We start from the raw sequence: 16,035 nt of genomic DNA, 5'->3' as shown, positions 1-16,035 counted from the left end.
CTACAAGTATATTCTACATTAAATACTAATTTACACTAATTTTACCAAAGTCAATATTTGTTACCTCTCCCCACGACTGCAAGTTTCTTTAAGACTCACTCAGCACTTAGGAAGCCTTAGGTTACTGTGTCTGAATTGCAAAACACACCATTTGCCCAGAAATTGCTTAGTCCAAATGCAAATTGCTTACAAAACATGTGTAAACCATGCTTAGAACAGGCAGCACACATCCACAAAAATCCATTCAATGCAAAGGTAAGTGGAAAAGCTCTGCAAATTAGGCTTCCCTTTAAAAAACTGGAGGGACATTTACGGTGTTTCCAAAAGGTAATTGCTTCTTACTTCAGTAAAAGTGGCTTTATGTGACTGGAAGGAGTTGGATTTTTTTTTTTTTTTTAAGTGAGTGGATAACAGTATTCAATTAGAGAAAAGGGTGGGAGAGCCCACTCTTAAAATATAACTTAATCACCAGGCACCAGCAAGCAGGAGAGGCCCACCACGCATACGAGCTAAAATGGAGCCTGAATTTCCTCTCAGACTGAGAGGGTAGTCGCACGAGGTCAGGGTCAAGGTCACCAGCAGGGCAGCCTGCAGCTGCCCGAATGCGCTACACACAACGGGAGGGAAGGCGCTCCATCTCCGTCAGAGCCGAAAACAGATAAATCCCTTCTCCTCTCCTACCCTCCCTCTAACCCCGCCAACATTTTTTTTTTAAGCAGGGGGAGAACAGAAGAAAGGAAAATGACCAAATAACCTCACCGCCCTGGTTTTCGCACACAAGCTCATCAGCTCCCAAAGTTGCCATCTAAGGGCAAGTTCGCAGAGAACACTGAAGCCCATTTTGTCCGAGCAGGGCAAGCCTCCCCCGACCCCCCCAGGATTCCTGCCTCCTCTCCCTCCCCCGCCACACGCCCCCGAAAAGAGCTGGGAACTGGCCGGCCGGCCATGTGCACGCACACACTCTTCCACCAACTGCTGCGAGTTTTCTGTGAATCGCAGCGCGGAGCCTCCCAACTCGCCCTCCCCGACTCCACCGCCTTCTCTTTCCTCGCACAAAATTTCCCTACACACGCAGCCGCCTGCGAGTGATTTTATGTGCATATATATTACATATGTGATATTATCCTCAGAACCTCTAGCGGGCAGGCGAAGAAAGGACTGCACAGGGGCATTTTTTTTTTTTTTTTTTTTTTTTTAAAGGAAGGGGAAAAAAGCACAACCCAAGCCCTGTGCGTCGACTCCTGCGTACCGGGAAGGGGAAAGAAAGAGGAATGTTTGCGGAGCGGGCTGCCTGCAAGTGCCCTTGCTCGCCACTTCGGCCGCGGCCCGGGTAACACGGAGCCGCGGGGGCGCTCGGCCCGAGCAACCCACGCCCCCTGCCCGTCCCCCCGGGCAGGCACCGCCACGGTTATTTCGCGAGGGGGAGATCGATCGCGCTGCCTGTCTGCAGCGGAAACGCACAAGCTCACACACAACCCGAGCCCGAGACACCATAACCTTAACCCTTCCCCCACCCTCCGTGAACTTCAGGTGACCGACCACGTCGGCCTGACACCCAGGCGGGCGGGCGCTCCGGCTCCGCTCCCGCTCCCGCCCCCAGCCCGGGTTTTGCAGGATCAGGCTCCAAGCAGCGCCAAACCGCCGGGAGAGGGGAGCAGTGAGGGGGGAGAGGAGAAATTGACCCTCAGTCTCCCCCGACCCCTCCCTCCGGCGCCTCCGGCGTCCCCTCCTCCCCGTCACCCCGCCCCACGCCTTCTCCCCTGCCCCCTCCTCCCTGCATTCAAGGAGCCGGGCGGCCCCGGGGGATATTTTTAGTTGCTTCTTTCTCCTTCACTTTTAGCTTTAGCAGCATCTCGGAACACTCAAAGCGGAGAAAGATTGGGGTGGGGGGGGCGGGAGCTGGAGAGGGAGTGGGGGAAAAGTTAAGAGTCTAGCAAAGAAAAGCCGGAGGGAGGGCGGAGAGGGACGGGGGCGCGGGTGGAGGAGGGGAAGGGGACCGGGCCGTGCCGGCGGGTGTGTGTCTCCAGTTGGTGTGTGTGGCTGCAGCCGGGGAGGGTTGTGATGCACTTTAGTCCTGGACTCTGCTCAGGCTCGCCGGGGAGGGGGGTCTGAGAGCCCGAGTCTCGCCTGGCTCCGTCTGCTCCGACTGACCCCGCATTTTATTGCGGCCAGGAGCCCTGCTCCTCCCTCCCCTCGGCTCTGCAGGGACCTCGCGCGCCGCGAGCCGCCCTGCCTCCTGCCTCCGCCTCGGCGCAGCTCCCGCACCCCACATCCGCCCGCCGCTGCCCGGCCTCGCCCCCCGCCCGGCCGCCCCGCGCCCCCCGCGCCCCGGCGCGCCCCCTCGCCCGGGCGCCGCGGGAGCAGCCGCCCGGCGGCGCGTGTGTACCGCTGTGTTTGTGTGCGGTGCCCCCACACCCTCCCCAGCCGCTCCCGCCTCGCCCGCCCCCGACTCCCCTCCTCCGCCGCCGCCTCCTCCACCTCCTCCTGCTCCTGCCGCCGCCGCCGCCGCCGCCGCTGCCGCCGGCGGCCCCGGGGCCGACCAACCCCGGCGCAACCTTTAGCCGGAGACGGACCTCTCCCTGGATCCTGTAGCCGGCGGGCGGCCGCGCGCCCTCGCCCCGACACCCCCAAACGCCATGTCACGGCCCCCAGCCCTCCGCACGCCCCGACCCCCGCACCCTCAGGCACTAGGATCCACAAGGAATTTTTTTTTTTAAAGATTCCAACCTCTCCCACCTCCTTCCCCCCCACTCCCCGATTAAAAAAAAAAAAAAAACCGGCATCCACACTACTCCCCTCCTCCCGTCTCTTGCCCCCTCCCCCCAGCAACCCGGAGTGAGGAGGGGGAGGGGGAGGGAAAAGGGAAAAAAGCCCGATCTCAAGGAAAAAAAGAGGGGGGGGGGGTGAGAGAAAGAAAGAAAAAGAGAGAGAGAATAGAAAGGGCACGGGGCTGATCATCACCAACATGGCTGCCTCAGCATAGACCTAAACGAGGAGTAACCCGGGCTGTGTCTTTGTCAGTTTCACCTCTGTAACCCTAAACTAATGCAGAAAACAACGGAGGAGGCTGCGGAGGGGAAAGAGGAGAGGGAGGGCGAGAAAATGGCACGAGAGGAGGTGGAGAAGGGATGACTTACGTGAGGGAAGGCGCTTGGGCTGCTCCTGCTTCCTCCTGGGCATTTTCCCCCTTTTCTCACATTCTCCTCCTTGGTTAATGTGAGATCAAATAAACCCCCGTGGGGGCAGAGAGGCAGACACTGGCAGGAGCGGGGAGGTAGTTGGGGGGCGGGCGGGCGGGCGGGCAGGGGGAAACCCCTTCTCTCCGGTGTGTGCAATGGGTTGAAGCTTGTTTCCTGGAGCCAGATGAGGGGTTCTCTTCTTTTCTTTCCCTTCTTTTTTTCCTTTTTTTTTTTTTTTTTTAATTTTTGGTCGTGCACCTGGCTTGTCCCCGAGCGTAATATTCTTCAATGGAAACGGATCTAATAGGTGTGAGTGTGTGTGTGTCCTATGCTCGCGTGTGTGATGGGAGGTATAAATAAATGAGTGCCGGTGCGGCGGTGTCTATGGCCGCGCTCTGTGTCTCCGAGCCCCTAACACTAATGTCGGGATCAAAGGGCAGCGGCGGCGGCGGTACAGCTCACAGCTCGCTCTCTCGCTCGCTCTCTCTCTCTTTCTCGCTCTCTCTCTCCTCTCGCGCTCTCTCTCTCTCTCTGTCACACACACACACTCACACACACAGAGGCACAGACTGAGGGAAAGAGCGAGAGCTAGACACACACACACACACACACACACACACACACGCAGAGCAAAGAGGAAGGTGCCCTAAGGCTCCCAGGGCGGACTCAGCCTGGGATTTGCAACCGCTCGGTCTGGAAAGAATGGGGGGCGCGCGTGCGGGGGTGGGATGGAGTTCTTCGAATTTATCCCGCTATTCGCCAAATGTAGGGGGAAAAAAGTTTTCCCCACTCTTTAAACAACCATTAGTCCATTACTCTGGCTCTTTTTTTTTTTTTTTAAAGAAAACAGATTTTTCTCTTAACTTTCTTTTGTTTATTAAACTACATTTTGTTCTGTATAAAATTCTTCAGGCTTTTTCACTGCAAGAATTACTCTCTCACCCCATCACCTTAAGTTTGTGGAGGTTACAGTTTCCCACACACTCTTCCAAAAACGTTCCAATAAAAATAATTTAAAAAAAAAATAAAAAGATAGCATATGGTGAAATCGATAACGAGGTTGATGGAATAAGTGCCCAGTTTTGGAATGTTCAGTGGAGTTAAAACTGAAACACGCTGCCGAAATGAAAATTACATCCCCTTGACGAAGGGGGAAAAAAATGAGATTCGGTCACCCCGGTGGTTGATTTAACTGCTACATGATACTCCTACAGTGCACAGAGAGATCTTGACTTCTGAAATTTACTTTTTTTTGCTACTGTAGTGCAGGTATGTGAAGCTACCCTGAAGCAATTCTAGTTTGCATTATAAACCCAAATATAGCAGTTTTCATCAACTGATACATACTTTCATTACTTTACAAATCACACATCTGTCTTCAAAGAGAGACATAAAGGAGAAAAATAGAAAAGGATGGGTCTCACTCTAGCACAAAAGGTACTTGGTGAAAGAGGACTGTTCTCTTTGTGACTTGCAGTCATTTGGATAAAAGTTCACTCAGAGGTTGTTAATGATTTAAACTCCAAAACCTGCTACTATAATTGAAGTAAAAATGGTCTGAAGAAGAGTTGTTTCATAAAACTCTTTTTGTAAGAGGAAACTTTGAACTTAGCAGAATACATTATATGTCATGAGTCAGATGTAGCTAAAAAATAAAAAGGTGAATTATTTAACTACATCTTCCGTTTTTAGCTTTTTAAAAACTCTGACTCATCATCTTATTATGTTAAATATTTTCTTACCAATTTTGAAATAGGCTTTTCATCAAAGAAGGTGGAGGCATGGTGGAGATACAGAATGTTAAAATGACACTCTGTAAGCTTACACAGATAGCTAATGCCTTTTGGAGGTTCTAGGCTAATTCTTACAACTTGAGTGGTGTTAACAACAGCCATGGTGGATAAATCCCTACTTCCCCCTTAAAAATAACAATAAGTCTTTATATTGCATACTTTTGTTAGAGAAGCTTAAAGAGTGTTACATCTCCCCATAAAATGCTTTCCATTGATAATGAAATATCAGGATGAAACCCTCTCTGCCAACTCCCAGCAAGATCCAGCTTCAGTGTGACAGGTAATGCTATCTGAAGCAGGTTTTGAAACACCTGCTTGAATTCAATCTAAAACCAAAACAGAGCAGTCGAGTTTAAAATGGAGCATCCTTCTCAAACCAATTCTTCCCAGAGTGTTGGCTTAAGTAAACCGGTTATCTAAGTTTCCCCGGGGTTATAATTTGAAATAGAACGATTGTCCAACTCAAATCAAACTCAGCTTACCATGACTTTGACTATTGTCAGTAGCATTGGACTTGAAATTAATATATGAATGATAAGTCAGAGCCCATCCATTCCAAGTAGACTCATTGCCCTGAGTAGGCAGGATCTTTAAACCTAACACAGGGCAAACAGACCTGTCACAGTACTCTACCACTGCAAACTCTGAACTTTTGGCTGGGATTTGAAGGACAATTACTCTGCCTAGATTCACCACCACTGTTTTCCTGAACTGCTATGACTCTTTACAATGCTAGTACACTATAATCGAAGACACACTTTAGGCCTTTCCTCAAAGTAGAGTACATTTCCTGCGGCCTTTTAAAGGCATGCAGGCAAACGCTGTCAACGTTTAATTATAAAGGTATTCTATCAACAGCCAGAAGCATTTTTAATTGAATTTATTCATACCTCTACCACTTTCCAAAAATTATTTGAAGTAGTACACAACAATAGAAAATGGAAATAAGGACAGAACAATTTCTGTTTAAATCTCAGCGTGGTATCTGTCTGCTACAAACCACTCTTCAAGGGCACTGGCATCTCACTCTCAATGGCTACATGTTCGGAGAACACAAACTAATTTTAATGTTAGGCCAATCTACAATATGAGGATGATAAATAGCTGGAAGTTGCTACAATGGATTTCAAAATCAAATGAATAAATGATTCTGGGAATGCCTGCCTTTTGGATGCACATAGCCCTGAACCTTTAACTTGGATTATTGTTGACCACAGTCATTACATTGGAATATTCCACTTGGTTCACCCCCATAGTCCAAGCTTTTAAAAGAATATTTTATTGGGGCGTCTGGGTGGCTCAGTCAGTTAAGTGTCTGCCTTTGGCTCAGGTCATGATCCCAGGGTCCTGGGATCGAGCCCCGCATCAGGCTCCCTGCTTCTCCCTCTGCCACTCCCCCTGCTTGTGCTCTCTCTCTGACAAATAGATAGATAAAATCTTTTAAAAAAAGAATATTTTATCTTAATAATTATAGTACTCTCTCCACCCCCATCTACATCACCTCTCAAATGTGAGATTAGAATCGATTTTCTCAGAATTATGCATGTTAAGAAGATGTTTCATAAATGGTCGCTCTCGCAGGAGTACATTCTATCCTAGCCCAAGTATTGCTGGAGAGGTTAGACAGAGGGAGCACTTCCCCTAGAATGGTGTGTGGTCTCTAGAGGGGTCCTTGAGTATTTTCATAATAATACTAAGATGTTATTTGCCCTTTTATCTGTGTTCATATTTCTACTGATGATGCAAAAGCAATGGGAATAAAATGCTGACACCTTAGCAGCTCGAATCAAGGTAATGGCACCAAAATGTATTAGTAGTCGTTCTCCACCAGCATGCACTTAGAGGGAGAAAAAAGGAAGATTCATTTAAAAGTCTCCTTGATTGAGCAGTAAAATTTACTAATTTTATTAAATCTCGACCCTTGAGTACAAGACTTTTGAATATTCTTTGTGACAAAATGGTAGGTACATAGAAAATACTTCTGGTGCATACTGACATACATCAGTTGTCTCAAAGAAAATCACCTCTGAGATTGTTTGATATGGCTGTGTTTTTCATGGGATATTATTTCTACTTGAAAGAATGACAAACTGCAGTTATGCAGAGTTGGATATTCCTCAAAAAAAGGAATAAAGTAATCCTGTACCTTCAAGGACAATAATGCATGGGATTTTTTGGCAATGACAATATTTGTACTTATAAGTGAAAATTAGAATTTTAGATAACTTGTATCCATCACTGTGAGTTTAACAGCTTCCTAATACAGGCTTTTCTGATGTGATCCATGGTGATGTTAATGAATATGACTTTTATATGTTGTGTCAACATTTTGGAGGAACAGCATAACTCAGTGAACCAATATTTTCCAAATGACCAATACGTGGTGTTACAAATTCATGGTGTAGTAAAGGATCCATTCAATGTACAAGGTAGACCAATGAATTTTAGTGTAAGAGTATAAAAAGTTCATTGATATGGTTTCAGATTCGACACCATGAGTAATATTTAAGAAATTGCCACTCATCAAGTTTTGGTGTAATGTCAAAGAAGAATATCCACAATTATCTGAAAAGATTATTAAAATACTCTTCCCTTCCTCCAACTACATATCTATATGAAGTTTGTTTTTCTTCATGTGTGTCTTTAACGAAAGCAACATATCACAACAGATTGAATGTGGAAGCAGATATGAGAATCCAGCTCTCTTCTACTAAGCCAGACATTATAGAGATTTATAGAAATAAAACACAAGGCTACTCTTCTCACTGAAATTTTTGTTTTGAAAAACATAGTTATTTTTCATAAATAGGTGTTATCTTATATTGAGTTTATTATTGTTATTATATGTGAATTAATAAGCAAATATTTCTAAATTCTGCAGTTGTGATGCACAATATAGGGAGCATCATCAATAGACACAACCCACATAAACAAAACTTCTTTGGAGCCTTCGATAACTTTTAAGAGTAGGAAGGAGTCTTGATTCCAAAGGGTTTGAGAACCTCTGCCCTAGAATTTAATTAAGATGCAGTTAAAGACCTTCTCTGGGTGTTCTACTAGAGGCCTGGGGACCAAATTGTAAGTATGTTTCAACTTCTCATAAAGCGAAGCGCACTTAGCTTCAGGAGCCGAGAGTTGGTTTCGCGTGCCCCAAGACTGGCTCCTCTTGACGAGCTCCCTTCCAAGACACAGAGCGGCTGTATCAGACAGGGTTTTCCAGAATAACAGAATCAATAGGATATATATAAGTAGATAGAAGAGGAGATTTATTATAGGAATTATAGGAATCAGTTCATATGGTTATGGAGGCCAAGAAATCCCATGATCCTGCTGTTTGCAAGATAAAAACCAGGAAAGACGATGGTGCAATTCAGTCCACGTCCAAAAGGGCTGAGAACCACAGGAACCTATGTGTGAGCACTGTGGAAGATGGATGTCCCAGCTCAATCAGAGAGAGAGAGGGAATTTACCCTTCTTCTGACTTTGTTCTATTTGGGGGCCCTCAACAAAGAGTTAATGCCCACCCTTATTTGTGAGGCTGATCTACAGATTCAAATGGTAATCTCTTTTGGAAAAACCCTCACAGACACACCCAGGAATAATGTTTTACCGGCTCTCTGGGCATCCCTTAGTCAATCCAGTTGACATATAACATCAACCATCACAGAGGAGAATTAGGTGTTCAGCAAGTCCTCTTGGAATATGTCCAGCCATGTGGAGAAGCTGGTTATTCTGAACACAGGGTCCAAGCCTATTCTGGCCTCAGGCCCTTTAGGAAAGTGAAACCACTAGGGTCTCTCTCTCTCTTTTTCCCAGGGCCTGAGCTATCTGCCTCAGGACAGTCTTTACCCCAAAAGTGCTCCACATTTGACATTTTAAATAATTAGTGCTTGTCCCAAAGCAGAGAAATGGGTCTGGCGTCTCTCCTGGCCTGGACCTCACATGTTGTAAATCAGTATCTAGGGACGATGACCAGCCATCATTTACAGAGACAGAAGCATTTGCTGTAACTTGTACTTGCGTTCTTAGGAGGCCAGGGCCTGGCTGGGATCAGCAAATTTTGTCACAATTTGGATAAACCATGCTTTCAAAAGCATATGACCTGACAGAGAACCTGGCACAGGAAACAATTCTGAGCATTTTGGGTATCTTTTGTCCAAGTTCATGTACTTGGGATCTTTCCCTTAAATATCTTACCAATTGTTTTTCAACTCTGCACCATCTCAGAGTACAAGTCATATTTAGATTAGGTAAATTCCTGATCCCTGTGATCTATGTTTCCCTCACCTGGTCCCTCCTGTCAGCTTTAATGATTGGGTCACTCAGTCCTTCCTTATTCACTCCAGACTTGAACCCCAATTGGACTAAATCTCTTGTCTCTAAAGCCTTATTTGCCAGGATTCTTAGCATCTCTATCAATTTAGCTTCTCTGGGTCCTTTTTTTTTTTTTTTTTTTTTTATCTATACGGATGAAAACTCCCCTAAGCAGCTGCTCCCCACTTTCGTGCATTTTTCCAACTGATTTGTCTGGTTGCTTAATGTACTTCTTTGTTGCCTGACCCAGTCACCTTCTGACCTGCCTCAAATCATACTGCTGTCTCCTTGCGAGTCCCCTCGTGCATTATGGCTTTTCTCCCAGCCCCTCTCTCTGGCTGTGATCAGCTCTGATTCAGTTTCTCTACAATGTCTATCTTTCCCTTTGTCTATTCTGTTCCCCTATGCCCTTTACCCACTATGGGGCACCCACTGGGACATCTTGGCAAGGTTGTTTGCCCAACCCACATGCCAAGCAACTTTTGACCATGGCATTGTGTGGTATAATGCCATCAGAATAACAGAAAGCAAAACTATAACACACCAAGTATCATAATTTTTGGTGACCAGCAAATAAAATGGGAGCAGAAGCCAATCAAAAAGCTTCCTGTGGGTTTCCCTTATATACTCTTTCCTCCGTGATTCCCAGCTCTTCCATCTGTAGTCATGTCAGTCGGCCTCCATCCATTTTTTGCCAGATTTTATGTGGTTTGATACCTCACAGAAGATAAGGCCAAGTTACCTTGAGCTCCAAAGGTGTCTTTTCCATAGCTGAGTGGTTGGCTATGCCTTTTTTTAATTGGATTAAAAGTCCTTTCATAGACAACAGCACATGATAATGCCATGGGAGTTAGGTAATATGCTCCCGCTCTTCAATCATTTACCCACGTATTTTAATATTTTTAACAAGGAGGGAAAATTAGAGCTTCAAATTAAAATCACAGAACTTTATGGTCAAAAGGTGCCTAGCAGATCACATGGTTTAGCCCTGGTATTTCACAGATGGGAACTGGAGGGACTGAATTGTTGGATGACGCTGCTAGCTGGGCTCAGACTAGTGACTGTTTGCTATTTCAGAAAACTAGAGCTCAAACATAGGATAATGTGAAAGCATATTGACGGATCCTATTGGATTTAAACAAACCAATTTTGCAAACCAGGACGTAGAAGCATTTGATATAACAACATAAAAAATTAGGGCGTTTAAATATTGGACATGGTAAATTAGAATTGGCTTGCTATTATTTAACTAGCTTCTGGAAGGTTCTTTTAAATGTGAACAAAGGGTAACTTTGGGGGCTAGAAAGAAAGCAGGCTTCCGGCCAAAGCAGGGAGCCCGATGCGGGGCTCGATCCCAGGACCCTGAGATCATGACCTGAGCCAAATCATACTGCTTAACCCGACTGAGCCACCCAGGTGCCCTGAGAATATAGATACTATTGATTAAAAACTGGAAACCCTTTTAAAAAAAGCAGGAGAGAGGAGGTACCATATCTTCTGAGTAGAAGCACCACAGACATTTCAAAATAAAATGTCTATACCTTCATGAAAAGAGTGTTTACGTAGCCCAACTTTTGATCCCATTCCAGTGATAGCCAGCAGTACACTTAGCCTTGGCCAATTGTCTTACAAAAGTCTTTCAGTGGAGTTCATAGGTACCTTGGAAGAATGTCAATGTATCCGTTCAAATCTATTAGTCTTAAAGCAGAAACCATGAGTCACCCAACCCCGCTCCCTGACAGCAGGTCAGCGGGGTCATATTCACGTTGGAAGGATGGGCACTCTTAACAGCAGCTGCTCCTGAAACCTCATCCTTCTTCAGCGTTGCATTCACGATTACATACCTGAGGGACAATGGGGAAAATGGAGCTTCGTGCAATGTTCAGGACAAAAAAAAAAAAAAAAAAAAAATTATACCTACAAACCGCTCAGAACAACAGGAAGAAACAGAATGGATAAACTACAATATACAAACTTGTCCCTGGATCTGAGCACAACTGGTTCAGCAAGTGTCCTTTCGGTAAACAGACGCTGGTGAATGGATTAACAAATTAGTGTGGAGTTACACTCGGAGAGAGGAGCTGCTCCATGGACATTCTATTTGTAAAAGCTTCATTGACCAAGGCTCCCTTTGGCATCTGTCTGGTTCCCAAAGAGCACTGAGGACTGTCTGCCATCTAGTTCCTATTGGTTGTCCTGAAAAACAGAAAACGGGCATGGTGGGAATTACTTAATTTCCAAGGGTCATGCCTTTAGAAATTTGCACCCCAGGAGGTTCAAGCTTCATTTGTGCCAGGTCGTTTGTTGTTTTAGAGAAGTTTAGGTTGCAGACTGGTTTTTTACATACCCCAAGTCCTTGGAGAGTTTGCTTCTTTGTAGGGCGTCCATGGGAAGCTTTGTTGTGTCTTTTGCATAATATAAGTGGTTTGTTCAGCAGTATTTCTGTCTGAGTGTCAACATAGTTACATATGGGGTCGGGGGAGAACATAGTGTATCAGCAAGGGCTCCCTAATTCATTTTCACATTAACTTTTTAAACCATTTCTATGGCTGGAGAAGCTGAGGCATGGCTCGGGCAAGAAATTGCTCAGAACCTTGTTATTAGACCACTTTCACTTGGAGCTATAGATATTTTAATTCAATGACTAGTATTCTACTTCTGCCCTTAATGATCTCTCTATATCAATCAGGCAGAAGTCTAAGGAACAGATGGGCCATGTATCGTGCCCTAAAGGCCAAGAGACTTCCAGCTTTTATCTAATAGGGAAGGAGTAAACCCAGATGCCCTGCTTCTCTCCCCAGGAAATGTTGCTTCCAGTTGCCTGAAAGAGTGTGAGCTCCCATGGAGATACGAATTGTTACGTTACTAAAGAGAACAAAGTAATTTCTAAAAGTAACCAGAACACAGATAGGCAGAAATGGACATTGTTGGTGGGTGGTTCAACCTTGCCGGTTGGTTCTTTTACCTTTGTTTCTCTCAATTCTCCTCCTTCCTCTGCCCTGTTCTGTGCCCCAGGAGCTGACCTCAAGTGACTGCACCACCCAAGCTCCTAGCTGGCTTGATCTACAGTTGGGTCCAGCCAGCAGGGGGTACTCATAATAGGAAAAAGCCTGGGGGTGGGGGAGAAGGATAGGGATATTTCTTCTTTCCTCTTTCCCAGCTTTGATGCCTTCGCTGTGATTCTGTCCTTCCATGAATATGGCTTCTGAGCACAACTCAGACTTCATTGGACTTGGGATATACTATTTCCACTCCTTGTTCCTTCACTCCTAGAGGTGGTAATGGCTTCCCACCATAACTAGTCTCTAGATGTCTAACCAGTCCTCATTTATTCCCCATAACCTTACCCATACCGCTGTAAGTAGTCCCTTCATTAGAGGTTCTTCATTTGACCCATATGAGGTGAATTCTGTTCACTGACTGAACCTAGATTGATCAAGCTCTTTTCTTTCATTCATTCATTCATTCATTCATTCATTCATTCGCCAACTATTTAATAAGTACTATAGTGTGCAAAACATTGAGCAAACCACTGGGAATACCATGCTGAGCAAATGGTAATATTATCCCTGACTGTAGATTTTACAGAACTCCAAGGCTTATTTTAATTAACCCTTATTTGTCATTTCCCATAAAACTGAAATGATTAAAAAAAAAACAAAAACAAAACTGAGGGGCACCTCGGTGGCTCAGTTGGTTAACCGTCTGCCTTTGGCTCAGGTCCTGATCTCAAGGTCCTGGGATCGAGCCCCTCATTGGGCTCCCTGCTTAGCAGGGAGTCTGCTTCTCCCTCTCCCTCCCTGCTCGTGCTTTCTCTCACTATGTCTCTCTCTCTCTCAAACAAATTTTAAAAATCTTAAAAAAAAAAACAAACTGAGATGATTTTTTTTTTTTTTAACTTTTAAAGTACAGAAATTCTCCAGGTCAGCTAAGAACTCTGAGAACAGGAAATGAAGCTATGTGAGAAATAATAATAGACCCAGACCAATATGAAGCAAATAATTACTAAATGTTATAGGCTGAATGTTTGTGTCCCTCCAAAATTCATTTGTTGAAACCCTTCCCCCCAATATGATAGTATCTGGGGATGGGGCCTTTGGAAGGTAATTAGATTTACATGAGTCATGAAGATGGGGCCCGCATGATGAGATCAGTGCCTTTATAGGAAGAGAGACTGAAGAGCTCTCTCTCTCTCTTTCTTTCTCTCTGAGAAAGGCCCTGTGAGGATATAGGGAGATGGCCGCCATCTAAAAGCCAGAAAGAATGGCACCTGGCTGGCTCAGTCAGTAGAGCATGCGACTCTTAATCTTGGGGTCATGAGTTTAGACATAGGTTGGGTGTAGAGATTACTTAAAAATCAATCAATCAATCAATCAATCAAAGCCAGGAAGAGACCCTCACCAGAACTTGACCATGCTGACACCCTGAATTCAGACTTTGAGTCACCAGAACTGTGAGAAAATAAATTTCTATTGTTTAAGCCACCCAGTCAATGGTATTTTGTCATGGCAACTCCAGCTGACCAATATAGCAGATGATAAAAATGTAAAAAAAAAAAAAAAAAAAAGAGCAAGCAGAATTAGCTGCTTAAAGAAAAGTCTTCGTCCTCCAGTCCGCCAGGATCTAGGACCATCTCAGTCCCATGCTCTTAGCAAAACTGCTAAGTGGGAAAGGTTTCCACCAGGCCCAACACCCTTGCCTCCTCTGTCCTTCTCCCCTCCCCCTAGCAGCATGTTCGGTGCCCACTTGTGCTCTCAGCAGCACTGTTCCTTTCAGCATCTAGAATAACCACTGCACTGCCCATCAAACCCACCCTCTCCCAGCAGGTCGGGCTCATCATCTTTCTACATTCAAAACATCCCTGTTCCTGTATTCTCCCTTTTCCTAGGGCCTCCTGATGCTTTCATTCTCCAAAAATGATAGCCAATGGGATAATGAGAGCTGTTCATTTTTTTTCCCTTTATTGTCTGCAATATTGAAACATATAGCTATAATTCTTTTAATTTAAAATGTAAGCATTTAAAAACAGTAACAGTGGTGCCTGGGTGGCTCAGCTGGTTAAGCATCTGCCTTCGGCTCAGGTCATGATCCCAGGGTCCTGAGATCGAGCCCAGCCATCGGGCTCCTTGCTCAGCGGAAAGCCTGCTTCTCCCTCTCTCACTACCCCCTGCTTGTGTTCCCTCTCTCGCTGTGTCTCTCTCTGTCAAATAAATAAATAAATAAAAATCTTTAAATAAAATTTAAAAATAATAAAAATAAAGACAGTAACAATAATATATTAGCTACTTAATGCTGATGCCTTCAGCAATACAAATAGCTTGCTCTCATGTTTTTTCAAAGAGGAATATATAGATATATAAAGCAGCCAGAGAGTCTAAGATATCATAGAATAAACATGGCCGTCTTTCTGGAATGCTCTTTTCACTCAAATATTTGTTGGGGGGAAATTAACTAATTTAACATTCAAATAATTTTAGACATACTTTTATTAAGATATGTTTGGATATACCAAGTATCTTGGTTTTTCTCATGGAAAATGGGGGTAATGACTGCAAATTCCTTACCTTATGAGGTTGGTGTGGGATTTCAATGAATCCGGTGTGTGAAGCCCCAAGCACAGTAACTACTCCTGATGGCATGGGCTATGTCATGAGGTCCAAACTCTGCATAAACTTTAAGTCAAAATGCAAGGTCTCAAAGAAGTTTTGCCGGAAACCTCTTCAAGCTCTACCCCCTAGACTCCCATGGGATAAGTTTTCATTTTCTTTGGCTACTAGAGGCAAAGTTTGAATATATTACCTCTGCTTTCTGGATTCCCCATGCTTTATCCCAGAGCAGTGACTTTAATAGCAGGAATTTTAGGCACTGTGGCATTCATTCAGTTATAAATTTCACTTATAAAACATTTATTGAGGTTTTCATGATTTGATTTGTTTTAAACCAACCTCTTCTCCCTCCTCCACCCCCATTGTTGTGCCTGAAACAAAATAAATGACCCAGTATTATTTGGCATTCATCTGACATAAATCATAACCCACACTGGATTACTTTCAAGTCTACATTATAGTCTTACGGAAAAGTATAGTTCTGAATGAGCACTACCCTTTCCCTTTTAACACTTCTCTGTGTCCAAAACAAACAGATAAGCAAGCAAAAATTTTTTAAAACTAATAAGAAAGAACAAAGTAAAAAAATGTATAAACTTGGAATTTCTCTGGATTCAGAAAAAGGATTTTTAGACTAAAAATAAATAAAATTTAATTAAAAAAAAACCAAACCAAACAAAGCATATATATATATATATATATTTTTTTTTTTGATAACATTTAACCAAATCCTAGTTTGGAATTTTATCTTTGAAAGGACTAAAGTCAGGAGACAAATGTAGTTGTCTCAATGTACTTTGAATAAATGAATGCTTTTTTTTTTTTTAAGATTTATTCATTTATTTTAGAGAGAGAGTGTGAGCAGTGAGCATGAGCAGGGGGAGGGGCCGAGAGAGAGGAAGAAGAGAATCTCCAGCAGACTCCCTGCTAAGCGCAGAGCCAGAGGCGGGGCTCCATCTCAGGACCCTGAGATCATGACCTGAGCCGAAATCATGAGTCCAACACTTAATCAACTGAGCCACCCAGGTGCCCTTAAATGAATGCTTTTAATTACACACTATTTTAAATACCTATGTTACTCTGTTAGTTACTATGTTGGACAACTGCATTCAACTCACCACAAAATACACTCGGTACTTAATA

General features: G+C 44.3%; 1 protein-coding gene across 1 annotated transcript in view; it reads right to left on the bottom strand.

Annotated features, from left to right (window-relative positions):
- The window catches only part of ZNF827 (zinc finger protein 827), a 167,463-nt gene extending 164,201 nt beyond the window's left edge, over positions 1-3,262 (bottom strand). Inside the window, exon 1 of the mRNA XM_035022959.1 lies at positions 3,138-3,262. Coding sequence (XP_034878850.1) covers positions 3,138-3,180 — 43 coding nt within the window. The 5' untranslated portion in view covers positions 3,181-3,262. The remainder of the gene's footprint in view (positions 1-3,137) is intronic.
- Between the last annotated feature and the right edge of the window lie 12,773 nt (positions 3,263-16,035).

Source organism: Mirounga leonina, unplaced genomic scaffold (genome assembly GCF_011800145.1).
Source record: "Mirounga leonina isolate KUSES-001 unplaced genomic scaffold, KU_Mleo_1.0 Mir_176, whole genome shotgun sequence".
Taxonomy (NCBI): Eukaryota; Metazoa; Chordata; class Mammalia; order Carnivora; family Phocidae; genus Mirounga; species Mirounga leonina.
This window is presented reverse-complemented; position numbering and strand designations above follow the sequence as displayed.